The 25,984-nt window shown below is 46.6% G+C and overlaps 9 protein-coding genes across 9 annotated transcripts; 5 read left to right on the top strand and 4 right to left on the bottom strand.

Annotated features, from left to right (window-relative positions):
- Positions 1–1,715: 1,715 nt before the first annotated feature.
- Positions 1,716–3,027, bottom strand: FSUBG_10987 (uncharacterized protein; the record flags this gene model as incomplete). The annotated part of the gene is made up of 4 exons (XM_036675620.1): positions 1,716–2,075; positions 2,502–2,534; positions 2,588–2,820; positions 2,868–3,027. The coding sequence occupies 4 exons, from the start codon at positions 3,025–3,027 to the stop codon at positions 1,716–1,718; spliced, it is 786 nt and encodes a 261-aa protein (XP_036533502.1).
- A 1,012-nt stretch (positions 3,028–4,039) lies between these two features.
- Positions 4,040–5,425, bottom strand: FSUBG_10988 (major facilitator superfamily transporter; the record flags this gene model as incomplete). The annotated part of the gene is made up of 1 exon (XM_036675621.1): positions 4,040–5,425. The coding sequence occupies one exon, from the start codon at positions 5,423–5,425 to the stop codon at positions 4,040–4,042; it is 1,386 nt and encodes a 461-aa protein (XP_036533503.1).
- Positions 5,426–7,948: 2,523 nt separating this feature from the next.
- Positions 7,949–9,576, top strand: FSUBG_10989 (cytosine deaminase; the record flags this gene model as incomplete). The annotated part of the gene is made up of 3 exons (XM_036675622.1): positions 7,949–8,111; positions 8,267–8,716; positions 8,780–9,576. The coding sequence occupies 3 exons, from the start codon at positions 7,949–7,951 to the stop codon at positions 9,574–9,576; spliced, it is 1,410 nt and encodes a 469-aa protein (XP_036533504.1).
- Positions 9,577–9,900: 324 nt separating this feature from the next.
- FSUBG_10990 (uncharacterized protein) lies at positions 9,901–13,286 on the top strand (the record flags this gene model as incomplete). Its single annotated transcript, XM_036675624.1, has 2 exons — positions 9,901–11,483; positions 11,999–13,286. 2 exons carry the CDS (start codon positions 9,901–9,903, stop codon positions 13,284–13,286), a joined length of 2,871 nt encoding a protein of 956 aa, XP_036533505.1.
- A 492-nt stretch (positions 13,287–13,778) lies between these two features.
- On the bottom strand, positions 13,779–15,989 carry FSUBG_10991 (ankyrin repeat-containing protein; the record flags this gene model as incomplete). The annotated part of the gene is made up of 3 exons (XM_036675625.1): positions 13,779–15,357; positions 15,412–15,507; positions 15,979–15,989. The coding sequence occupies 3 exons, from the start codon at positions 15,987–15,989 to the stop codon at positions 13,779–13,781; spliced, it is 1,686 nt and encodes a 561-aa protein (XP_036533506.1).
- Positions 15,990–17,247: 1,258 nt separating this feature from the next.
- FSUBG_10992 (uncharacterized protein) lies at positions 17,248–18,729 on the top strand (the record flags this gene model as incomplete). Its single annotated transcript, XM_036675626.1, has 1 exon — positions 17,248–18,729. The coding sequence occupies one exon, from the start codon at positions 17,248–17,250 to the stop codon at positions 18,727–18,729; it is 1,482 nt and encodes a 493-aa protein (XP_036533507.1).
- A 564-nt stretch (positions 18,730–19,293) lies between these two features.
- On the top strand, positions 19,294–20,346 carry FSUBG_10993 (uncharacterized protein; the record flags this gene model as incomplete). Its single annotated transcript, XM_036675627.1, has 2 exons — positions 19,294–19,733; positions 19,785–20,346. The coding sequence occupies 2 exons, from the start codon at positions 19,294–19,296 to the stop codon at positions 20,344–20,346; spliced, it is 1,002 nt and encodes a 333-aa protein (XP_036533508.1).
- A 776-nt stretch (positions 20,347–21,122) lies between these two features.
- Positions 21,123–21,717, bottom strand: FSUBG_10994 (uncharacterized protein; the record flags this gene model as incomplete). Its single annotated transcript, XM_036675628.1, has 3 exons — positions 21,123–21,279; positions 21,337–21,422; positions 21,484–21,717. The coding sequence occupies 3 exons, from the start codon at positions 21,715–21,717 to the stop codon at positions 21,123–21,125; spliced, it is 477 nt and encodes a 158-aa protein (XP_036533509.1).
- A 1,123-nt stretch (positions 21,718–22,840) lies between these two features.
- FSUBG_10995 (uncharacterized protein) lies at positions 22,841–24,031 on the top strand (the record flags this gene model as incomplete). The annotated part of the gene is made up of 1 exon (XM_036675629.1): positions 22,841–24,031. One exon carries the CDS (start codon positions 22,841–22,843, stop codon positions 24,029–24,031), a length of 1,191 nt encoding a protein of 396 aa, XP_036533510.1.
- Between the last annotated feature and the right edge of the window lie 1,953 nt (positions 24,032–25,984).

A 25,984-nucleotide genomic window follows, 5' to 3' on the forward strand; every position in this document is an offset into this window, starting at 1 on the left:
TACTATAATAAAGTAATAAGGTCTAATTAAGGTTACCTAGCTAATACCCTAATCCAGGTTATTATAACTTATAAAGCTGGCTTTTTTTTAGCCTTAATACTAACATAGCTATATTACATATAGCTATATTACTATTTTAATCTATAACCTAGCTCTTTTATATTAAGGATTTCTTTATTTTATACTATTTTATAACTAAATTAATAGCTTTTTTTTATTTATTTATTTCTATAAACTAGGAAATATATATTTTATTCTCTACTGCTACTAAACTACCTAGAAAACTGCCTATATATATATCTTTTCTTAAAGTTACTGCTAAAGCCTTTATAGTATATCTTTTAAATAGTCTCTTTTTATACTTATTCCCTAAACTATTATATCTTATAATATTATTCCAATTTAAAAATAACCAGTCCTTAAATAGTTTAACTTTATCTTTTAATACTATTTCCTTAAAACAATCTTTAATATTACAGACTGTAGCTTTTATATTTATAGCCCTAACTATATAGTAGTCCTAATAAGTAGTAAGTATAGCTATAAGGGTCTTGCTAATATTTCTAAGCTAACTTAGACTTTTAGAAATAGCTCTATATTGCCTCTTTATTAGCAGTAATAGTGTATTTTATAATAAGGTAATAAAGGTATTATAGTAATATTTTTTTGCTATTTCTATTACTATAGCTTAGCTAGAGGGAAGCCCTAGTATTATTATTACTTTATAGCTACTAATAATAGTTATTTTTTCTCTTTCTTTCTCTTCCTTTTTCTAATCTTTTTTATTACTTAAAACTAAGTTAGTAGTTAATACTATAAGCCCCTTAGTATCTATAGCCTTAATTACAGTAAGTCTAACCTTTTCCTTACCTTTAAAAGCTTATTTATAAAGATAATAAAATTATAGACTATACTATTTAAAATACTTAGCTAGTATAGTATATTTATTAATAAAGTACTTTTATAGCTTATTACTAGTTAAGATAAACCTAGTAATATAATTATAGGAAGTACTGCTAGTACTATTAATAGTAAGGAATACCTTCTAAATCTTTAATAAGTCTTTTATCTTTTTCCTTACCTTTTTATAGTTAAAAGAGGTACTAGTAAACTTTTCTAATAGCCTAGCAGCTATATCCTTATATATATGCCTTATATTTACCTTCTTCTTACTACTAAATTCATTCCTATTATAAGCTTTATAGTATAACTCTAGTATTATCCTAATTATATTATTATTCTACCTTAAATATAAAGTCTTTTTTTTCTATAGTACTAGCAGTAATACCTGTAATAAAGTCCTTAGTCTTAAGCTTAAGGAAGGTATATTTATTAGTAAGGGAAAGGATTTATTATTATTACTAGTAAAGTCTTTATTTAAGGTATAGCTATTAGAAATAGCTTTAATTATAGCTTATATACTAGTATTAGGCCTTAGGGTTAGGGTCTTTAATATTATTATTATACTTACTGTAGTTCTTATAGGTATATGTTTTATATAGTAGAAAGTAGTAAAATTATTATAAGGCTAACTTAGCTCCCTGTAGCATAATAGTTAGTAATAAGGCTACCTAGACTAACTAATCTAATAAGACCTACGCTGCATTACTAGTTAAATAGGGTTTACTAAGGTATATATGCTTTATATACAGAAAAATAAGTACCGCAAGTTGCTCCACATCTAACTTCCTGTTCAATACAGATCAGGGCCTTAACTACACCGACTCCTCGCTCTCTGAGTCTTCATTCGAGCCCGATATCTCCACCCAAGGTGCATTCCCGTACAGACTCTCCTGCTTCTCAATAACCTCTTCATAGGGCTTCAGCTCCAGCACAAGATCGTCACCCATTGTGCTCTCCACGCTGTGCTTTAAATCTAGCTTCGTTGCCAACAAACAAGAGAGACCATCCGTTGCCAGGATCTCGTTGTCGGAGTTCTCAGTTGAGTCAGGTAGCTCCATCCAAAGCGGGTACTTCAAGGCGCGCGGGAGTTCCAGAGCTTCATCATCGACGACCAGCGGCAGACGAAGGTCAGATCCGACAGTGTTCTCGACGGTGTGATTGAGCCGGGGTTTCTTTGGAGGTACTGGTGAGATCTCATCATCCGTGGTTCACTTGAGTACAGGACCTTATACAGAATTTCAGTCCTTGAACAAGGGATTGAACTAAAACACGAGACCAGATAAGGAACAAAAGATCAACTGGTCAAAGACTATACTAAACTTATGATAAACTATCCTAAGGTATCCTCATATTGTCTAAACTCTTCGTATCTTAGGACCAAGTACGGGTTGGATGCAAGCGTTCAGCAACGGCTGGGACACTGCAGTCCTGCGAAAGAATAGATCGACGAGAGGATCATTCTAATATACATCATATACCAAGCATTGATTACGGTTTCAGCGTGGGGTGTCGTTCTCATCACGGCCAAAACTTGACTGTCGTGTCTTGGATCATGACTATGTGTCATGTTACTCATACTTCTTCCAAGCATCCGACACTTGTGTCTGCCAGATCTTGATGAGCTTCAAAGCCTAAATGTTTCATTAGTAAAGCATATTTTATCTTAGAATGCAGGGCAAATTACCTCTTCGTTGTTTCCATTATCGGACTCGGCCTTGCTGAGCTTTCCCTCGGCACATTTGAGTTCTTCCGGAGAGAGTTGATCGAAGTTGACACTTGTCCATGTTATCTTAGTTCCAGCCTCAGTGCTGCCCGAGGGGGCTTCTGCTCCGTCCTCGAGTGGGGGATAAGGCCCAACGACACTGAATTCAATACTGTAACCGCCAGGAACTGCATCGGGGCCTTTGGGCGAAGAACCTGTGAATAAAAGTTTCAGGCATAGAGTGCTGGCCTAATGAACTTACCAATCCACATTCCGTAAACACTCGAAAGTGAACCTCTTGTACATATATAGGGTCCAGCCATTTCAATAGGCGCCCCCGGAAGCGCAATTTCGTTTATAACACCATACATTACCCTCGAAGCCTCAGGACTTAGTGTTATGAGACTGGGGCTGAATACCATAGTTGATGGAATACTCAGAGTATTTTGCATCTGAACATTGATCAAATAAAGGTCGTGGGAGGGCACTGTGAAGTCCCATTAGTGTATGGAATATCAGTCTTATGTGTTGTGCCTACTATTTGGTTTGTGTTGGGTGAGATATAGTTATAAGCAGAAACAATGCGCTTGTGAGATGAAGAAGAAATGGAAAGATTGAATGAGGAGTATATATACTCCTCAGAACAGTCGTAAGATTTGTCCTTTCAAACAGCCAGCTATATTCAGCTTAGTTCCACCTGGATCAGTTCATAGTATTGGTCCAGGCCTGATAATTGTTACAACGCAAGCCAATAACTTATCACCGTGGCCCTGGGTGACGGTCTTCGAGTTTCTTTAACTTTTGTCTATAAAGCAACTATAACTCTCTTCGGCAGATTTTGCTCGCGATAAGAGATTGTGGCTGCCGGAATGCCGGTTTTGGAATGCCCTGGAGATATTCCTCCAGCGCTTGTGCTTGAATGGAATGTGATTGTTGGCTTCACAGTTGCATCAACGCCAGTAAAACAGGGAGCGGCCGCTTCTTCTTGACCAACAAATACAGACATGAAATCAACAGACAGTAACTGCCTGTCAAGAGCCAAGATGTATACACATAGTCTATACTCCCTACCTATTCGTGTATTTCCTTTGTAGTGTCGCCTCGGTGTCGCGACGGGCGTGTACAGTGGTGGCTCAGGGGCGATTGGCTGCAGTAGGGTTGTTTCTCCACTTTTGTGGTGCTTGAGTCATGTCGCGATCTGGTCCCCGCGCTCATGACTAATGACATGTCGCAACATCGTGAAGCTTCACCAAATTGGCAGACATTTGGGCTACAACACTGCATAAGTCACAATCAAATGAATTGTTCTGAGTAATTGGTCATAAAACATTAAATTCTGGTTCTCATAGTATATCTTTGCGCCAGGCATCTATCGTGAAAGGTCCATCTAGAACGCCTCTATATAATCATCCATCCTGATCCGATCCGATCCAATTAAGCCATCTCGTTGTGCTTCTTCTCGCGCTGCTCAATAATGACATCGTTCTTCTCGTTATCGTAGGTGATCTCATCGACAGTAGACTCCTCAGCCTTGGGGGCCAGGAATGTGATTCCGCCGCGAACCCAGTTGACAGCGACGTAGCCGAGGACGTAGACGAAGCCGATGGTAGGGACGATGTAGGAGATTCGAGTGCCCTTGGCATCAGCGATCGCGCCCTGAATAGGAGGGAACACGGCACCGCCTGATACACCCATGACAAGGATACCAGCAGCACGTCGAGTGTGGTAGCCGAGGTTGCGGGTACCCATGGCGAAGATGGTGGGGTACATGGGAGCCATGAAGAAGAAGATGGCAATGAGGATACCGACACTGGCAATACCTCTGGGGGCAGCGCTGACGTAGGCAGTAAGAGCGATGGCACAGCAAGAGTAGACAACCATGATGAACTCGGAGCTGAAGACGACAGCAAGACCAGTAGCGACGAATCGACCGACAGTGAAGGTGATGAGAGCATAGCTCAGCATGGTGCTACCCTTGGCAGTAGTGATGTCACCGTTCTCGTGGGCGTAGTTGATGAAGAAGGTAGCAATGGTGACCTGGGCACCGACGTAGCAGAACTGAGCACCAAAGGCAAACCACATGTTCCACTGCTTCCAGATGGAACCCTGAGCGACGTGGCCAGCCTGGTCATCCTCAAGAACAGCCTCGCTGACCTCGGGAAGCTTGGCGAAGAAGAAGAGGACACCGACGGCGGCGCCAGCACAGGCGACAGCGAGGTAGACATACTGGACGTTGGTGAGGTTGTTCTGGTTCTCGCCGGTGAAGAAGAACTTGGAGGCGATGAGGGGACCGATGAAGGAAGCGACACCGTTCCAAGACTGGCAGAATTGGAGACGAGCGGAGGCAGACTCAGGAGCGCCGATGACGACAGCGTAAGAGTTGGCGGCAGTTTCGAGAGTAGCGAGACCGCAAGCGATGACGAGGGTGCAAGCGCAGAAGCCACCAAAGACAGCGCGACCATTGGCGTTGCTATCAGCAGACTTGGCGACAGGCCAGAACAGAACGGCACCGAGAGAGTAGAGAGTAAGACCCATCAGGATGGTGAGCTTGTAACCGCGTCGCTTGAGGACCTCAGCAGCAATGGGAGAGAAGAGGAGGTAACCGCCACCAAAGTACATGACCTGCAGGCCAGTGGACTCGAGCTTTGTGATGCCGAGGACGGTTTGGAAATGCTTGTTGAGGACATCGAGAAGACCGTAGGAGAAACCCCAGAGGAAGAAGAGGGAGATGACGAGAGAGAGGGGGAAGATGAGGGCGCGACCGGTCAGGTAACCGCCTGCGAGCTGGGGAGCCGCTGTGGGAATAGCACCGCCTGCCATTGTGATGGAATGTGGGTGTTGATGAGAGAAGAAGAAAAAGATGTTCTTGTCTATCAGATGAGAGAAGATGAGAGTGATGATGAGAATGAAGATATTCGTGGTGGTTGATGGTCTTCTTTATACAAATCTCTTCGCCTCTGGACGCGACCTAATCTCTCCACACCAGCAATTAGCTCTGTCTCCAGTAGAGTGCCTGCCTAGCTTTCTCTTGGTTTTTTCGCTCGCAGCTAGCCTGCGGAGTCCCCAGTGTCGGAGCGATAAACTTCAAGCTACTGGGGGAGGTCTACCCACTTCCCCAACACAATGCCCCAGACGCAGAAAACTTGGAGATGTGGAGGAGAGAAAGTCTACTCCGCGAGTGACGCTCCACTTCTCCATGACCCCAAATTTTGCGAAAATTCTCATCCCGCGGCATCGCCTAAGCCGTGTGCTGCAATCCAGACCAGTCTGGGGAAGAACCATAAAACAAGCTACCATGGCCCCCGCCGCTCTCCAACCACTCACATCAACCGTCTCCAACGCCAAGGGCAACAGTAACGACAACGGGCTTAGAGCGTTGGAGCCGTTGTGGAGAGATGGGTGGAGATCGGACCGACAATACGCCCGTTGTGAGACCTCACTTGATTAAGCTTAGTGAAAGCCAAGCAGTAGATCTCCCGGGTCTGTGATGGTACGTCTGGATGCGTGGGAGAGTCAGGCAGCAGCGTGGGAAAGCTCTCCAAATTCGCTCACTCGGGTTAGCAAGGCTCTGCAGTATTCGGGCCTTTAATTTCGTACCAAGACCGCGCTATCGACCGGCATCGGCGTTATCAACCTGATTTAGCAGAACAAGGCTGATGATGCTTGTCTGCTTTGGCCTTGGTGTTTTCGCAAATGTTTGTCGTGGTTGACAGTGTCATAGGCCAAGCAAGTTTATGTTGGAGAAGTCAGAATGGAATGATTCGTCTCCCAATGCAACGGTAAGTTTGATGAGGGTTGTTGGGTCTCTCAATTGAGTTGTTTTTCGACGTGACTGCGTGCCATCCAGCAGGGTTATCTCCGTGGATCTCTGGTTTTGAGTTTCTCGGCTACGAGGCATCAGACGAAATTGTCGAGAGCTAGACTGACTCGAACGCCACAAGATCTCTTCATAACCGGCCCGTTCAATGCGCATTAGTCTCACCAAGGTCCAAGCTCCCCCAACGTGAAGCTGTCATTGAATGATAGTTGCCTTCATTAAAAAAATACGCGTTGGATTAAATATCCCGCATGAGCTGAATTAGGTACAAGGGGGAGAGCTGGGGAATGCCGGCCCAAGGGAAGTTGAGAAGCTGGGGGCGATGGAGAGGGAGGGGGCACTCTCACCCTGAATGTCTGCCCATGGGGTCTTGGCGCACTGACGAGCAGATTTGGAGACAAGACTCCGGAGCTGACCTGCTGCTCCTCTGCTGAACTAGCCACGAGGTATGTAAAATACGACCTAATCCATTTTTCGTTTAGATGAGCTTCGAAAAAGCTTCGAATGCTTCTAGAGGCCAGTTGATTAACCTGTTTCTGTCTAGTCGGTAAAATCAAGTGCCGGTTTGATTTGCTGCCGGGCTTGGCCGACACGTGAGGGTTGCGAAGCTGGGCGTGAGCCATGCCGTTTTGACGATGGCGTTGATACGGTTTGATCCGTGGGGGGGAGGGGGAGAGTTCACCACTGCGAGATAGACCATGATCCAGATCTGATTGATCATCGAGCTGGAAACGTGCTGCTGCAGCATGAGACGGCATTGCCCGATTGGATAGTGAGTCAGTTGTCGCTCCGGTAGTGAATCGCTGGTGATTCATTGGGTGCCACGTTTGTCGCCTTCGTGGGATGGAGCTTGGGCCAATCAATGTGTTTTCGTGCTATGAGCGCCACTGAGCAAGGCGATGATGCGTGGATAATTATTCATCCTTCCGCGAAATGTGGCTGTTGTAGCAGTTGCAAGCTGAAGTCGTAAAGGTTACAGCATATAATGCATAGTAGCAGAGCCATGTGTTTGACGAAGCAGGCGTCAAAGAGAAGCATGATATGCAGTTGTTATCAGATTGCTGTACTTGTCCTATTTCGAGGTAAAACCGTTTGTACAAAGAATCGTCCAGAAAGGACATGAGACAATTAATTATTTACGGTGTTTTACGCGCACGCTTCGCAACGATATTTTCGTCCACCAGCAAACCCAAGAACATATAATATAAATGACCTTATGTATGATTTCGTTGACTTTGCGTACAACTAATGATGGCAGTCGGGGCAAAGGGACTCCGATATTATGGTCCTGCTCTTAGTGCAGGGTAAGACATACGTCACCCCCCAATATCCCCGAACTTCAAAGCCGATCTTCAGTCTTATCGATAAGAGAATCCACCGGCCTTCACCTCAGAATCCCTTAGTGCCGAATTACATTCACCGAATACACCGATGGCCGAACTTTTATTGATGAGTATAAGAAAGTCGGCGCGCACAACACAAACGATGATGATTATTCTTGGCATTGTATTTGCATATTCTTTATAATGGGTGTCAGGCTTCTTCTTCAAAAAGGCACCGTGCTGCAGCATGATGCGAAAGATAATGTTATCGCCCTTAGAAACACCGACATCTTGATCGATGGTGATCGCATTGTTGAGATCGGGCACAATCTTCAACCCCAAAATGCCTCCGCAGTTGACTGCGACGGTAAAATAATCGCTCCTGGGTTCATCAATGCCCATCATCACGTTTGGCAGAGCCAATTGAAGGGGAGACTTGGCGACTCTACAATGCTGGACTACATGCTTGAAGGCCAGTACCCTTCCATAAACACCGTGGCCAAACCGCTGATGGTATATTAGCCAATTTTCAAAGCTTCAACTTCTCGCCCGATGATTTCTTCTGGGGTCAACTAGCTGGATGTCTTGAAGCCCTTGACTCGGGAACAACATGCGTTGTTGATAATGCACACGGCGCGTCCAGCCCCGAACATGGCCCAGCAGCCCTGAGCGCTGCTTTGGTGTCTGGAATACGGTCCATATTTTGCCATGGTGTCATGCCATTACGTGCGGCAGAATGGACAGAGTCTTCGTTTGAGCTTGATCGCTCCCCTCAACCTGACTGGCTGCTGCCCCAGATGGATTCTCTTGCTGCAAAGGCGCCGTTTGGAGATGATAAGAGAGTGCAGTTGGGTTTCTTCTTTGACAGTCACTTCTTGACGGAGAGTGTTATTTCTGAGACGCTTAATCGTGTGAAAGATGCGGGAGTGAAGCTTATTACAAGCCACTACAGACACTGGCCAGTCTCAAAAGGTATGTATCATCTGAAGTTTCCCTGCTGAGTATATCACGCTGACATATACTCCGTATACATAGGACAATCTCGGGTGCCGGAGCAATTACAAGCCAGCGGTCTTCTCGGCCCTGATATCCTCCTTACTCACGGCAACGGAACAACACCAGAACAAGCAGCTCTCCTCACTGAAGCCGGGACTTATATCGTCTCAACTCCCGATGCCGAAATCTTCATGGCATCAGGCGCAGACCCAGTAGCGTTTCGGGAAGATCTCCCATTGACATGCCTCGGAGCCGATTGTCACTCCTGTGGACCAGTCAGCATGATGCATCAGATGCAGATGGCGCTAGCAAGTGATCGAGGAATGCAGAACTCGACGACTTTTGCACAAGGTCACTATCCCAAGAAGATGCGGGCTACGGTGCAGAAAGCGTTCAATTTGGCTACCATCAAAGCCGCTCGGGCGATCAACATGGATAAAGACATTGGATCAATTGCAGTGGGCAAGTTGGCGGACTTGGTTATCTTCGACACGACCTCTCCTTCAATCAGCTGTGCAGCTGACCATGACCCATTGACTGCTATCGTCCGCCATGCAGGCGTCAGAGAGGTTGAGACCGTTATAGTAGGCGGCAAGGTTCGTAAGCACAATGGAAGTCTGCAGACCGTGCACTTGGCGGAGGGTCGAGAAACTGGCTTCGATCTCAAGCACGAGGCATTTAACTCAAAGAATGGATTGTCGTGGAAAGAAGTTGCAAAGGAGTTGTCGAGAAGTCGAAGTGAGATTGAGACTAGGATTAATAAGGTCAACAAAGAGCTGGCTAAGGAGAAGCTTATTGGAATGATGGGCGGCTTGCAGGATATCTTGGTTGACTGATAGATCTTCTGTCTACAAGACCTCCTGTAATATTAATGTATAGACAGATCCCAACTCTGGCCTTGATCTGAATTTAAGTAGCTTTGGAAGATAACTCAGGTCCTTGATACTGAATAATAAAGAGACTTAGGTAACTTAGCATCCGTCTTAGGATGCTTTTTACCGCGTCATGAGGTCTTTACAAATACCCAGGAGGAGTTGGAGTCATAATCTTCTTATCTTATCAAGATAAGCGATACCACCAGCACCATCAGCTTATTTCTCCTAACAACCATCTGTTAGCTGTAAATATTAACAGTTGATCTCATCTCCCCAAAAGCAAACATGCTTTTACCAAGAATACCCCAGTCTGTCCGCTCAGGATGGTCAAATTGCCGACCGCTTCTTCGTCGTCGACTTCTTCAATTCCCTCATCATGCCTCCCCAACTCGCGCAAACGCGTACAGATCTATATACGTTCCTCCCAACTACTCACGTATACAAATTAGCTCAAAGGAAGACACTAAGCGCCTCTACGGCCTTTTGCAATCTTACATTGAAGACCCAACTCGCGCAAAAGCGGTTACAGAGGTTGTCATCGACGCAACGCCATGGATCTATGCCTTCACGTCCAAGTTACCGCATTACGATGAATTGCCGACCTCGATGGGATATGAAGAACTAGGCGACTCGTCAGAGATAAGACTACGACGATATGCTCGTCGCCTAGAAATGAGCGACGAAACAGCTGATCAGGTCGATAAGATCCTTAGTTGGAAGCGTCGCGAGTATGAGTTTGAACTTCAGAAGGAAAGCGAGTTTGCAATCGCCATGATAATCCTTCTTTTTTCGCTCTGCGAGAATATATCCACGCTATATCTTGCCGAACACCTCCAACAACCTGTTGTGGACTATATGCTCAAAGCGAACTATGGACAGATGAAGAGTCCTCCACTTCAGAGGCTGAAACATGTCCATTTCTTTGCAGGCGCTCAAAGCGACGAGAGGTTTTACACCGCGTTCGATATTCTAGGATTCACCCAGTTGATACATCGCCTCCCAGCTCTTGAATCAGTGGCTATGGATGGGATGTGCGATTATCAGGCGGACCGCACATTCTTCGTTCCGGGGACGGGAAACATGAAGAGATTGGAGATTACCCACTGCGATATTTCTCCCAGCTTCCTCAGTGTCATGATATCGATTCCCAAGGCGCTTGAGGAATTCAAGCTGTCGATTGGTGGCCTATGGACTCGTGATGGGGCAGATACTTCTAGCGAACCGTTTTATATCGCAAAGGCACTTTCTGCGCATAGAAACTCATTGAGAGTGCTTGATATTGACGTTGATGCAGGCGCTGGGGCAAATGCGCTGGACTGGGATGTTGACAATAACTATGAGGAGGGAGAAGATGACGGGACTGATTGGGATATGACAGACCAGCTCGATTCGTATGGACGCGATAGGTTGGCTTTGGATAGAAAGATCAGTACTGGGCACAAGATGGAAACTGGCAAAGAGTACGCACCGACCATTGGGTCATTACACGACTTTCCTCACCTCACGCATCTGAGCATCAGCATCATGCCACTCCTCGGGGAATATGATTGGTGGAAACCACCGTTTCGATCTAAAGAACCGCCCTACCGACTTGAGAAACCCGCGCCTTTCAGACTGGTAGACATGTTACCGCCTTCCCTAGAGTATCTCTGCCTCTATGGGTATACACGGGGTGAAAATCCGGATGTTGACGAGCATATTGATGAGCTTTTGGCTAAAAAGGATGACAGGTTGCCGAATTTGAAGGTTATTGAGGGTATTGACAAGCGTGTGCGTGATATAAAGGATATTCTACATGATATGGCCGTGGCGGGGGTTGATGAGGATGAACTTTACGTGCGAGGGGAGGGGTTTGAGTCTGGATGGAAGTAGGTGGAGGAGCTGAAGCAGAGCTAAAAGGTAGAGGATTAATACTAGCTGTTGCTTATTTTGGGGAACAATTATAACTATACTTTTTACTATTTATATGATAATGGCTTGACTATAATGCTTCATGACCGCTTCAGCTCGGCATTTGATGTCTACCATCCACAAACTGATACGCAGTCCACGCTACTATTGGCCAAAAAGCTCGGAACAGCCCCACTGCATGATCGTCATGGCAGAATGCCGATCCACGCGTTCTGTGTCACTAAAACGACCTGGGCCTAGCTGGGATCCATTTATCAATCTCTCACAGCAAATTATCTTCTCGTCAAAGCCAACGAGTTGCTCGCCCGACTCGACATTCTCATCTCTACCAACCCATCACTTACAATCCCTCGGTACAGCCCCATAGATGTCACTTCCAACCTCTCGTCGCCACGTCAAGACAGGCTGCCGAACCTGCAAGTGCGTTACACTGACTCCCGCTAGCTACTCCGTGTACTAACTAATGAGAAAGAGCCCGGAAGATCAAATGCGACGAAGCCAAGCCCTCATGTAAGCGCTGCTTATCGTCGCGCCGCGTCTGTGGCGGCTATCAAGGCACAGCTAGCCTGACATGCTACCGCCCCAACCAACTATCCGCGCGCGATCAGCGAGAAGGCAGAGCGTTCCAGTTCTTTACTGAAATGGTTGGGCCGGTTCTCTCGGGTCCTACTGACTCTTACTTCTGGACGCACCTGGTCATGCAGTTCAGCCACTTTGAGCCTACCATGCGCCATGCTGTTCTGTCCATCAGCTCGCTCTATGAGGAATTCGCTAAAGGGTCTCGTATCACCCGGCAGGTCTGTGGCAGCACTTTTGCTGTTGATCACTATAATTCTGCTATCAAGCATGTCAAGTCATCTAGTGATGAGCAAATGATACTAGTGCTCTGCGTGCTCTTCATTTGCATCGAGTGTCTACAGGGAGACTTTGACGCCTCAATGCAGCATTGTCGTCATGGCATTATGATACTAAATAATTCTCCTCGTCCGGAATGGATGTGTCAGTATCTTGTTCCTATATTCCGACGTCTGAGAATAATGCCATTCTTTTTCGGCGGCGGCAAACTACCTACGCCTCTCCCGCAGCTCATCGGGTTTGAGACACCAATGCCTGCGAAGTTTTACGATACGCGAGAGGCGCAGGTAGTGATTGATGATCTGATGGTTCGGATACTGGATTGCCTGCACGATGGCAATGATGATAGGACTGCGCTGGCTTCATTGTTGGATGAATGGGATTCCAAGATGAACGACCTGGAGCAGGAATTACCCCCATATGCAACAGTGGATAAATACGCCATATGCGGACTGCGTTTCAAGCACAAAATGGCTAGGATATACGTCCAACAGCAAAGCTCGCATACCGAAATGTGGTGGGATCAGCATATCGATATCTTCCGCGATGCTGTAAACTTGGCAGAAGAAGCGTTTCTCATATCAACAGCACCAGGCCAACGACGTATACCACAATCAAGCTTCAGCTTCGAAATGAGTTGGCTACCGATGCTATTCTTCATTGTCCTCAAGTGTCGAGACTTGAAACTTCGTCAAACGGCATTATCCTTACTGGCGCAGCTTGGAACGGCCAAAGAGGGTCTGTTTGACGTGGGGACTCTGTATAGAGTTGGGAGACGACTTATCGAGCTTGAACATAATATATCACTTGGTGATACCGCTGAGCTGGTCAGTGCTGTTGTACCGCCGGAGGAGAGGCGCTGTTTCGGTATTCCGATAAAACATGAGTTGGAAGTTATCTCCTGAGCAGGATGGTACAGTCAGGTATAGAAGACAGGCCAAGTTTCTCACGAACGATAAGGAGGGAAACGTAATCGCTCGGGAGGAATATATATATGATGATAAACCTCGGGGGTGTAGAATTCAGATACCGCCAATGAGGTGTGCATATCGCCTGTAGGGGTAGAGTTTGAGGTCTTTAGAGTGTAATGTATCAGATTGTTTACTTTGCACTGCATGACAGCTCAACAGTGGAGTCTATGTATTGACCATTTGATCTTTTTCAAGCATTGCTCGTTTCTGTCAAACGATCTCGATATTTTAGTATGTCGTAATAACTACCCCTGCTGTATTTATAACATGCCAGGGAGACTTGATACATAATCTGCGACCTCCGTGTTTTTCCTCTCCCGAGCAATCACAAGCGGCAGCTTATTCAAACATTGAGATTTGCTATCCTATTTATGAGCTTTCAGCAACGCCTGGATGCCCATTCAAAATAGTAGGGAAGATTGGCGTTTAGAGACGAGAGCCGTTGGCGCTAACATCGGCTCCCCAAGCAACAAGATGGTCAATGATATCCGGGTTTCGCAGTTCAAATGCGTTGAAGAGAATCATTTGACCATCCATATCTATACCAGATCTTGCATTTGGGTCGGCGTTGTGTTTGAGTAGCTCTTTCGTGACACTTACGTGTCCTCCCGCCACAGCGTATGACAATGGTAGTTCACGACCGCTGCACCTTTCGTTAGGGTCCACTCCGTTTTCGAGCAGTTCCACCACGATTTCGTGATTTCCTCCCTCAGAGGCATATGAAAGCGCAGTGATACCGTTAGTAGAGATGGGTGTTCGAAAGACTTTGTGAAGAATGAGTTGACCACAGAGGCGATGATCTCGCTTCTTGGCAGCCCAAAGTAGAAGATTTTCGTTACTGAAACGACGAATCTCCTCCACCGCGCCGTGTTCAAGAAGCAGCTTGATAACGCCAAGATGTCTTTCCCTCAAGGGCTGTGAAATGCGCTTGTAAACTTTCATCATTGGCTTGACCTGGGCGCCCTTATGCAGGAGCAAGCCAACAATGCCCAATCGTCCACAGTCGATAGCATGCAGCAGTGGTGTCCAGAGACGATGATCATGCATTTCAATATTAGCCCCATTATTAAGAAGCACAGTAGCTGTTGCTACATGTCCGTTCCTGACACTATAAAGGAAAGGTGTCCAGCCATACCCGTCTTCTGGGTCAGTTTCAGCTTTGCCAATCAACAGATTCACAATGTCCACATGCCCAGCAGCACTAGCATAGTGGAGAGGCTGCAAATCGTGTGCATCCTTTATTTGAATTTCTTTCTGGCCGTAGATCAAACGTGTGGCTAAATCAATACAGCCAGTGAAGGAAGCGATGTGTAGAGGAAGACGACCCCAGGCGTCGGGCTCATTAGCGGCACTGCTGAGCAGGTGTACAGCGTCGTCACCTACACCGAGATCAAGCGCCAAGTGTAGCAGAGATCGGCCAAACATATCATCCTCCTCTGTGGCTTGGATATTTGAGATTAATCTTCTCCTATGTTGTCTCACTTCAATTAGTGATAGTAGATTGTGTGTCCAAGGTAATGGCAGCACTCTGCACTTTTCAATAGTCCTAAGGTGCTGAATCACTTCACCGTACTTCTGGGCATAAGCTGACAGCTCAGATTCTTCTGACAGGAGTCTCGAATCCTGGAGGAGTCGACTTTCTTGCACTCTGAGGGCATAAAGGGAAAGGCTGGCGTGCTGGTGAGGCTGAGGTTTGGGGAATGTGGTTTCCGTTTCGCCGACAAACTCACTAAGCCAGAAAACGCCTTCTTCCCCAGCACGGGTGTACCAAGTGCTGGAAAGTTTCGATGAAAAGTAACGCGAAGCCGCTAAAGATGAAGTACTTGCACAGGCTTCGATTTTAGGCACAGCTAGTGCTCTATGGTCTTCGATCTGTATAAGTACTTCATCAACGCCATCTTGTTTATTATATTCCAGCTCGAGTAGATCGCATGTTTCTCTATAAATGGCGAGTGTAGACTTTGAGTATTGCGTCAACCGCTCCAGCCAGAAGACTTCTAGTGACCTTACTATGTCAGTTCAGAGTCTAAGTAATAGCAAACATAACCCAGAAACTTACAAATAGTCACTGGCCTTCTCATCATCGATGCTGGTTTCTGCAATTTTCCTTTTTCGGGCCTGGGCTTTTTCGGTAAGCACAAGTCCTGTGCATTCACTTTGCAGTCCTTTTTCGGAGCATCGTTGACAAGGGGTTTGTACACCAGCATCCCCTAGGTTGCACTTGTTCCAGAGACATATTAGGATGGATTTGTAGTGATGAGTATGTTGAACCTGTTACCTTTTTCTTTGCTTTACGGCACGGCGGGCAACTGAGCGTGGAAACTGGCATGCTAAACCTTCTCGGTTGGGATTCAGATGGCATGAATGAAGTCACAGAGGGGAGAGATAATCATAATCAGCAGAGCCTTGTTATGCTTAAAGCGGATATGCCTAAGGCCGAAACGCCCTGTAATGGCAGACGCCAGATTGACCAATAGCGGAACCGTCGCAATGCAGGGATCCTGCATCAAGACGTGACACGCAAAGCCACAAAGTACAACCAATGGCGAAACAGCGCAATGAAGTTGTCTCACTTTGTGGCGGAGAAAACAGCCAATGTCAGCCCAAAGTGAGGGACATCACAGACCAGGTGGGCATTGTGAGGCAAACGACGGTCCAGCCAATAGCGCAACCATCGCAATGCAGGGAATGAGAGGTTAAGATGCGGACATGCGTCAGAGTAAGACGGACGGTCACAGAGTATAGCCAATGGCGCAACAGCGCAACAGGCCTTTAGAAACCATTAACGACAATTCAAATTCAGGGATATCATGGACTGTTGCCAAGTTTAAGGTACAACAAGGGTCCAGCCAGTAACGAAACTGTCGCAATGACTGCCAGAGACTAGATGACAGCCACTGAGCTTCGACATGAAAGGTGAAAACTGTTAGCATTCAGTCTCTCACGGGGTACGGCTGTGCTTAAAAGAGGACATTTCAGCACTCTCGTTGTCTTGATCAAATCACTTTCATCACTTTCACCACTTTCACCACTTTCATCACGTCGACAAATCGTCTGCTATCATTACCCAAGCATCACATCCCGCTGATAGACCAATCCATATTACGAAGCCAACCAAAGGAAGACAGTCACCCCATCCATTCAGCGATGACTTCTATCCCCCCTGCCGCTGTAATTGCTTTGGCGACCAGCATTCCGTCACTCTTGGTAGCCATTCTAGCGCTTTGGATCACCTACCTGAGCTATCGCAACAGTCACAACATGCGCACCGGCCGACAAGATGAGAGCATTTGAGGATTTTTCCAGTGGCCCAAGCGACAAACTAGGTTGAGAAACACTGACGTGAGTGCAACTGCAACGACACCGAGACTGGAAACGCAGAAGCTAATATGATAATCTCAGAAGAGCTCTTGGTGTCTAGGCTCTTGTGATATTCCATCGATCGGGGCGAGGGATATAATGGGTTCAGTGTTTTGTTTCCTGACCTGATGTTTCTGGTGCCCTGGAAGCGAAGGGTAGTGAGTGCTAAATATTAGATTTCTATCAACAATTAAAAAGAACATTCCCCGAGGCTTGGACAGATGACTTTAATACTTTTGAGATTCTCTTACACTTAGTAATGTTTTTCTATTTAAGTTATAATTTATCTAGCTGTGTCGCTGTGTCAGGAATACAACCTTACTTTGCCTGTTCCTAACTAAGCCGAATCCACATGCGCTTTCACCGCCTTGAGAAACGCTGAGACCCCGTTCTGATCATGTCGTACAGAACCACTATGCCGAATAAGTAGGTAGGATTGAAAACATAAGGACCCTACATTAGGGCCTACGGCAATAGGGTTTATATACCGTTCAGCAGATCCTTACACAAGAATGTTCATCCTCCATCATATATCATGATTCTCCACACAGAGCCACGACCTGCAGCTTCAATCAACACTGCACCTCCAGAACTTGTCTATCGTATATTCGATTTTCTACTTCACGCAAGAGATCCCGATGAACCGACGGCTGCTCGCGTTGATGACATCCGCTCTATCCGACTGACGTGTCGACGTTTCTGCCAGTGGGCCTCACCGCTGCTCATCCCGGAAATAACTGTCGATTTGACCGAGACGTCTCTGGAGCGCTTCAGGAATGTTTCTCATCACCAATTGATCAGCTCTGGGGTGCGCAGCGTTCATGTCAAGCTCCCGTACTACGATCAACGCATGGCAGCCGACCTCAGCCACTTCGCCTATTCTCACATGGAAGGTATGAGTCAATATCTTGACCACCTGAAAAATGTGATCCCGGGCGATCTGCACAAGAGGAGATCCTATAACGTGCCCGATTGGGTCGATTACGACGTACTTGAGTTGGGAAAAAATATGATTTCTGCTTGGGAGCCAATTTATAACGCAGAGGAGCACCTGCAGTGGGACTCGTATGAACGCCTCGAGTATCGGAAAATCTTAACAGATGCCCATCGTGAGTATCAGCTTTTGTTTGAAGCGCAACAGCAAATGCGAGAGAGCGGGACCTTTCTCTCCACTGTTGCAACCGCCATGGCGAGAATGCCTCATGCCGATAGGTTAGAGATCACCGATGGAGAAGATGATATTTTCAAGAGAGATGGCTACCTTGTCGACCGAGACTACAGCATATCTCTACGAGCAGTCATGTTGAGACCTCATACCTGGTCAGACGCTTCAGATCTCTACCCCGATCCTGATTTCAAACCACCAATCGACTTGTTACACAGGCTTCCAGTTGAGATATACAGAGCGGGAGTAACCTTGCGAGAGTTGAAACTCCGGTGCTCTGCGCCCTGTAGCTACGCCAATCTCTCCATGTCTCCCTCTGAGCGACTTACACTCGTCAAATCGCTTCGGGACTTGCAAACGCTCCATATTGAAGCAGCGAAAGCAGCCATGACGGGATGGTTCTTCGACCATCAAGAGGATGCCTTGGAATTAGTCTCAGACTTCCTCTCAGCGCTGCTCGAGCCTTCTCGTCTCAAAGATCTCACCATCAATTCTTTTAATTTACGCAGTTTAAATGAACTGCTTGCCGGAGCACATAACACGCGTTTGAAACGGTTGCATCTGGTTGGGGCTAGATTAAAAGCTGGCCAACTCGGAGAATACCTAGGCCGTGTTGAAGGTCCATGTGATGTTGTCCTGGAACACGTGGAAATACTTGGTGGGAGATGGGCAGGCGAAGCTGATGAGCTGCGGGGTCTGTTAAGAGTCTCAACAACAGTTGTTAAGCCTTTTGGTGACGAGTTTCGTCGCGGGCGGTCTACGAACGTGTGCAGTGCTGAGGAGGAGAGGATGCTTAATAATTACCTCCAGGGAGCAAGTTCTGTCAATCCTCTCAGAAATAGAAACATGTAGTATAGGACTGTATCTAGATTTATTAGATATCACCTTATTTCATATTTTATCGATTACTAAATATCATGTGGTCAACTGGGCTTAGTTCTTATACCTATACTACGAATAGATGCAAGCCGGCCATGGCATTTTTTAATACCCCGAATTGGTAAGGGCTGCTTGGAAGTGCATACCCAGTACCGATGCAGGGCGGAATGGAGACCCGAAGCGCGGAACTAATCTGACGCTATCTTGCCGAAGCCGAGATAAGCGCTGGCCTCCAGTCAGCCCAAGGCTTTCAGCCGCAGGCATGACTTTGATCGAAATGAACTGGGCGTTTTTCTTGCCGTCTGCACCGTTGGGCATTGCATCTCAACAAGTCTGAGGCCGCCCAATACGGTTCCTGGCAGACTGATAGTGCTCTTATTTATTTATTACTTAACTACCGGTATGCCACCAACTTGCATCGACAATAAAAGGAGAGACAACCCCATTTGACCCTTTCCCTCATCACTCAATTGCATACCACGCTGGACGACATCTTCCTCACCCGATTCACACTAAAGACCACCAAACACCGGCACTATGGACTTTTCAAATCGCTTGCTTGGTAGAAACACCGATGCTAAGTACAAGTATCGTGGCTCCAAACTCCCGAAAGAACCTCTCACGCCGCGCGAGATTGAGGAGATGCATAGGAAGCTGCATCCTGATACGCATAGAGATAACGCGTGGGAGCCAAAGCCCATTTTTGACCCTCGCGACTGGAGTGTGCCCTATACTCAATCGCTGGAAGAAAAGTTCTCTGCTGTCGGCTCGCTACAAGATGCGCAATCGGGATCATTGCTGTTTAGCAAATTGCCGCTAGAAGTGCGAGCGCAGATCTGGCGCCTTGTCGTGGGGAGTCACAAGGTGCACTTGACTGTGCATCGTGGCAGACTGAGGCAATCTGTGTTCGAGTCAGAGTATTATCAGTGGCTACCGCAAAGAGGACTCTTGAAAGTCCCGCTGGTATGTCGCGCAGCGTATGTACCCTCCCAGGTTCATCATGGAGTAATACTGACTTGAGTCCGTAGATACATGGAATCTATCTCGTACCTCTACTCCAATAACACCTTCTGCTTCGGATTTGGCCAAGCCAGCTCAAAGTCAGCGCTCACATCGCTGGACACTATGCTTCCAAAACAACACATTGCTTCCATGCGACACATGGAAGTCGGATGGCATCTATATGCTGGTGTGAGTCAGTATTACGATAGCCACCCTCAAGCCTGGGACATTTCCCTGGACGTCCCAGCGCCCGAGACTCAAATGCTATGGAATGAAGTCTGCGCTGAGCTCGTCAAACTATCGCATCTGCGGACCCTGCGAATTGTGGTCTGGCTATCTGGTGATGGGAGAGGACAGTTTGTGGGGATGGAGAGAGACATGCTTGCACCGCTGGTTGCGATGGGACATTTAGAGCGCTTTGACATCCATTTGCCCTGGAAGCAGGATGATACTGAGCTATGGAATGATGCGCCGTTTTCAGTTTCCAGGCGTTTTAGGGTCAAGGAGATGTATGGCGTGAGCATTCCGTTACCCGAGGATGACTTTTACTGGTCGGGTTCAGCTGTGCAACACAGGAGGTATAGGTAATATTTAGGAAGGATTTAATATTAAAGATATTTTAGAGGGAGAATATTAATAATACTTATTCATTAAATATATTATAAGAAGTAATAAGAATATATAGTAATATAATAAATTATTCAAAGAAACTTTTACTTTCCTACTATTAAAAACAAGGACTCCAAGCTTTATTTAATTATCCAGGCCTCTTAGTATTAATTCAGGGGTTATCCCATTATATCCTGCAATAATCAAGTACTAGTTGTAACTGTAGTGGTAACCGTCTTGATAATGCCCACCTGACTAGTATTTGAGCCGTTGTCAATGTTTATATGTCTCGATTCTCTCGAGGATGATGACGTCCAGTTCCGGGTGGTAAAACGGGTGATTTCCTTAGACTGAGGGTTATTCTGATGCTCCAGATCTACAGGGCGTGTAAAGGACGCATTATCAACTGATGGAAGTCGCTCTCTACCAACAGTCCTTCTTTGCGTTAGGTGATACGACTCGTTTTGAGAACCCTGAGTGAATGTCAACTTCGAGGCCAGTAGGTCGATACTGTTCCCATCCTTAATTAGCAACCAGTAATTGAGATGAATATTAGAGGGTACTCACAATAAAACGACGGGAAAGAGGCATTCAAGTGTGTATAAAAATACATCGATCTGACTTGAGATACTTGCCGCGCCGCTAATTGGAGGGTGGAACAGAAAGGTAATTGCCCTTGAAACACCGATCAACGCCAAACAAGCCAGTCGTAACTCGGTGCTTCGCATAAGATATCTAGAGAAATCTGACCTAAGCTAAAGCTGCTCGGACGTCTTCTTGGCCTTGACAAATACTTGTAGGAGGAAGAAGGCGCTGAGGCACTCGACAGAAGCTAGCGAGAAGAAATAACCAACGTGGGCGCCGTTCACCACGTCCGTAAATGCTTCCTCACCCGTGAAAATAGACTTGACTCTATAAACCAGAAGTAGTATTCTGGCCATGCAGATACATAGCATGAAGAACCAGAACAGGATCAAAAATATCCGTCGAACCTTGTTTTGCAGAACTTGCTTGAGTATGATATAGCTGTAAAAGGACAGCCCTGCCTCTTGGATCTTAGACCAGTTAGCCAAATCACTCAACCTGACGCGTCAAGATGCTAAGTCACCAACTTACCATCCAAAGGATATCCGCGACGGCGTAAGCACTAGCTGTCTTTGCCTTGCCAGAGTTCATGTACCATGCGTAGTAGCATAGGCCATTTGCGACTGCGCCTGCCGCAGACACAATCGCAGGGATAGTCGATAGCCATGAGAGCCTAGCGATACCAATCACAATCCAGGCGAAGAAGAAGTTTACCAAGCCGATGGTACTTAGAATAGACCGGCTGCTCTCGTAGTAAACTGCCATGGCGGTCGCTTCATTATTCCAAACCAGAATATAAGAGGAGTAAACTCACGCTGATTGAGGGAGATGAACCAATCACATCTTATTACGGGCCAACTTCGCTCGTGTCTGAACCCTGCACCAATCCTGGGAAATAAAATCCAAGAAACTCGTATTCTCAACCGCTACAAAATACTGCTCTTTATAGTGACAGAAGCCATGAATTTAAGTGTCTTCTTCCCCATGGGCTTCGATCCTATGCATATCCTTCCAGAATTGACAGTAAAACTGCTATCTCGTCGCGCCATACACCCACCCAATCCCATTAATATACAGCGGATAGAGACCATCATGAGACTGCGGCCGGGTATCTGAACACATACAACAGACCCCATATCCGATACAATGGCCCCTTCTCCAGTGTTCGCAAACCGCGACCGCTGACTGAAGTATATCGTACCCTTTCTCTGCTTTCTGGCACCCCTCACAATAGTCTGCCCATCTTGGCGTATGGCGGTCCCATCCTGTGCCGTCGATGTACCGTGAGTAGCGACCGCCTGGACGCAGTGGCCGCGGGTCGGCGCAGGTACAGCACTGTCTTGGTGTTCGGTATCTGGTACAGTAGCGTTGCTTATAGTGGCCGCATGGGCGATACCATGAGTAGAATGTGCATTTTTGTATTTTTGCAGGTTCGCCGTTGGTTTGTTTCTGAAGACGATAGGGCATACTGGACTGTGCGAGGGCGCACTAAGTTTTAGGATTCAAAGGGCGCTTGTGACGGTAAGGAAAAGACGTTGTACTTCGTGGGGTGCGGGGGGGATCACTTAAAGGGTCTAGCATTGTGTCTATAAGATCACCGACTGTATTTGAAGTTAGAGTCATATTTTGTCCATGTTTGACAGATCCGCGGGGAATAAGTCTCGGTGACTCATGGCAAAGGCTGCCTGATCAGCATTACTTGGATTAGCCTTACCAGTGGCTATGCTCGACTAGTCAAGGCCTAGGGCACCCAGCCCATAGCGATGAGATAAGCAGTGGAACTGATTCCGCTCGACTTCCAAATCCCGAGGTATCGTCCTCTCTCCAACAACCCTTTCTCCTTTACCCATAACTACCATCATATCTAAACCATTTCGTCACCCACAGAATGACGCACCTTCCGCAGCATCCAAGCCATGTACAGGACACCTGGTGGCAAAGCTACGAGAGAAGAATCGACGACAAATTCGAGTTCTATTCCATGCCATTGACCTTTTTGCTATGTTGCTGTGGTTGCGGGCTACCTCTCAAAGATGTCTGGAACTATTCGCGCCAGCTTCCACAGAACATCCTGCATGGCATTCGGTGCAAGACCAAGTCTAGAAAAGACCGTAAATACCATCAAGACTTGGTAGCTGGACTCAATACACCCATTCCAAGGCCGACAGGCATTCAATCGGGACAACACGAGCAGCCTCAATCGTGTCTATTCCGACTACCACTGCAAGTGCGCTTGCGCATATGGGAGTACTGCGTTGGTCAGAGGTTCATCTATGCGCCCATCTACAACCGCAGTCGTCATCACTTTGTGGCACGTGTTGCTCCGTATCGAGAGCCTACACGTTCTCAATCAGACCTTGCCGATTCTTTGGCTTCCGCTTGGCGACCTCTAGACATGATCTTGCTACCTAATGTACCGCCAGAGCCGGAGTTGATAGAACCGAAACATTCAGTGGCATTTGGTAGCTTCGGATCCTTTATTGTGAACGAACAAACCGTTGCTTCTAGCACAAGATGGAAAAGCTCAGAGCTCCTCTCGAGCTGTAAGGCTATACACACCGAAGCTACTCTTGTTCTACTCTCACACAATGCATTTTCGTTTACATATCTACCGCATTTATCTGCGTTCAGAATACATCAAGGTCCAAGTTGGCACTACTTGCGCTTTCTGCACCTAGATCTCATCCTCGGCCCATCCGTCAACATTCCAGGTGTCGTCGATCGGGCTGCCTGGAGAGCATTATGGACTATGATGTCCAGGGAGAGTACTGGTCTGCGGGCGTTGGATGTCGACATCCATGTTCCTATGAATCATACCGTTGAACGATGGCTTACTTATCGTGGCGAAGGCTGGGGCGCTCGCGATCGATTCTTTCAGAGCCTCCCAGATTGGGCGGATGATTTAAAGGTGCTTCACGATATTCGACATGCCAGATTTGAAGTGGATGCTGAGCGACTTGGTGAATTTCGTGATTATAAAACTTGGTCTTATGCTACAAGTGTCTTGAAATTTCGCGAACGAGTGGCTCATGACCGGCAAAGGATGATAGAGGCAGCTGCTTCTACTTCTTCGATTTGACGATCTGTTACGTCTTCATACCGCATTGATACTGCAACTATTCCCTGTTAGAAGGAGCATGATCATGACTAGCTTTGCCTCTACAGTGAAGCATAAGTAATATAATTAGTATGTTCTGAAGTTAAACTCTCTATTAGCATGTAATTGGAGCGACCGAGTGAGTGGCAGGTGCATGGGATAGCTGGTCACTGGTGCTGAACTAAGTTAGCTTACAGGGCAGGATCGGGAAATTTAGTGTATCCAGGCAACCGATCTAGATCCGCCTGGATGAATGGAGGCGCTACATTTAGTCCCCTGAATTAAATTGCAATCGATAGTTCGCAATAGGTTCTGGGGCTAAGGCTTGGCAACTCCTATTTTAATATTTATTTACATCGAAGAATCCGCCTTATGAAAGACGGAGGATCTCCTCTTCCCCATTTGCACCTTCTGAGCGATCATGTACTTTTTTAAGGCATCGGCAGCCCTTTTTGGCTTGGCTATTGGGGTCCAGAGTGTAGCTGCTGGTCCTTGCAAGCCCGAGTCGAGTCAGACATTAACTGAAAGCTCTTTGGGTGCGACAAGCTCTGTATCTGATGCTACCTTAACGGCTACTTCGATCGTGTCCTCGACGGAGACTACCCAGTCGCGCCCCGAAAATGATAATTCTTCTACGGTCTCCCTTGACTCTTCTTCAGCCGAAATCGCTTCCGCCACCACGACGTCCAACACTGAGAGTGTCTCGAGAGCAACAGAGTTCTCGGAAACCAGCACGGCTCTACTGTCAACGACCAAGGAGACAGCAGAACAACCAAGAGCAGTGGTTCTAGATGCTCAAATAGCCCCCTTAATAAAGGATATGGTGCTGGCTAGGACGTAGGTACAGCGTGCATACACAGCCGCAGGGAATGGATGAGATCGCGGACAGCCAGGATCTGTGTGACTTTGTGTGACTTTGCAGGACTTGATTACAATAATAGTAACCTATCTGACGCGGCTATGCAGCTGCATAACCTTTGTCTCTGCCTCTTCCTGAAACATGTGCTACCAGGCTGTGTCTATCACAAATCTGGAGAATTGTCCAAATATGTTGCATGACATGACATTGAGCGTCTTTGTACAACACCCCGACTTGACGGAGCACTGTGCTGACGAAGCAACCTGTGCTACCATCACGCTGGGCTCCTCAAGGCATTCTTGTGGTTTTCTATCGCCTGGCACTGTATACTGGAACACTTGGCTATGTCAGATTTCACAGCCTCTTCAATTCGCAACGTCTGCCATAAATAGTATGCACAGCCTAGTTGCACAAACAAGGGGCGTTTCTCTTCAAACTGTATAACCTTGATCTGTTTCACTGAGTAGAGTCTAATGCTAGTCCATGATCTAGTGGCTTATTGATAAGAAGGACTCCTAGATGACTGTTACGCAACAACTAAAATAAGCATTTAGACTTGTCTAGCCCTGATTGAGCTCTTATAGACCACATGGGCAACGTGTTCTTGTGATGCCCTAAAGCTTTGTACAACACTCTGAAGAACGCCTTGCTGAAAGCCTAGGCCATAGCAACAAAGTATGCAGTATCTCCTACTCATTCTGCAGTTTCAACCTTTTGTGAGCAGTCTGCAATGGACTGATAAGGCCACCCATCGGCAAACCGAGCAATAACATTCGCGACAGTGAAATAAGTTAAGAGATCGCCTTGCAAAATAGTGGACTCGTATAATGTAAAAGTCTCAAAGGCCTTTCACAAAAAAGGTATAAGTTTATTATAGCGCAAGGCCATGACATACAGTAAGCAAGGACGCGGGAATACAGCCTAGCAACTCAGGGCATGAAAGCTATGACTGGAGATGCCTGATTGAATAATGCGTTGAAGTTACTGTTTAGTACCTCAATAAGGAATTTGAGCATCTCCAGTGCACTGGACTTGATATAAGCCAAATACTTCAAAACTATAGCCCCGTACAATTA

The sequence above is a fragment of the Fusarium subglutinans genome, assembly GCF_013396075.1.
Source record: "Fusarium subglutinans strain NRRL 66333 chromosome Unknown NRRL66333_c0000199, whole genome shotgun sequence".
In the NCBI taxonomy this organism is placed as follows: Eukaryota; Fungi; Ascomycota; class Sordariomycetes; order Hypocreales; family Nectriaceae; genus Fusarium; species Fusarium subglutinans.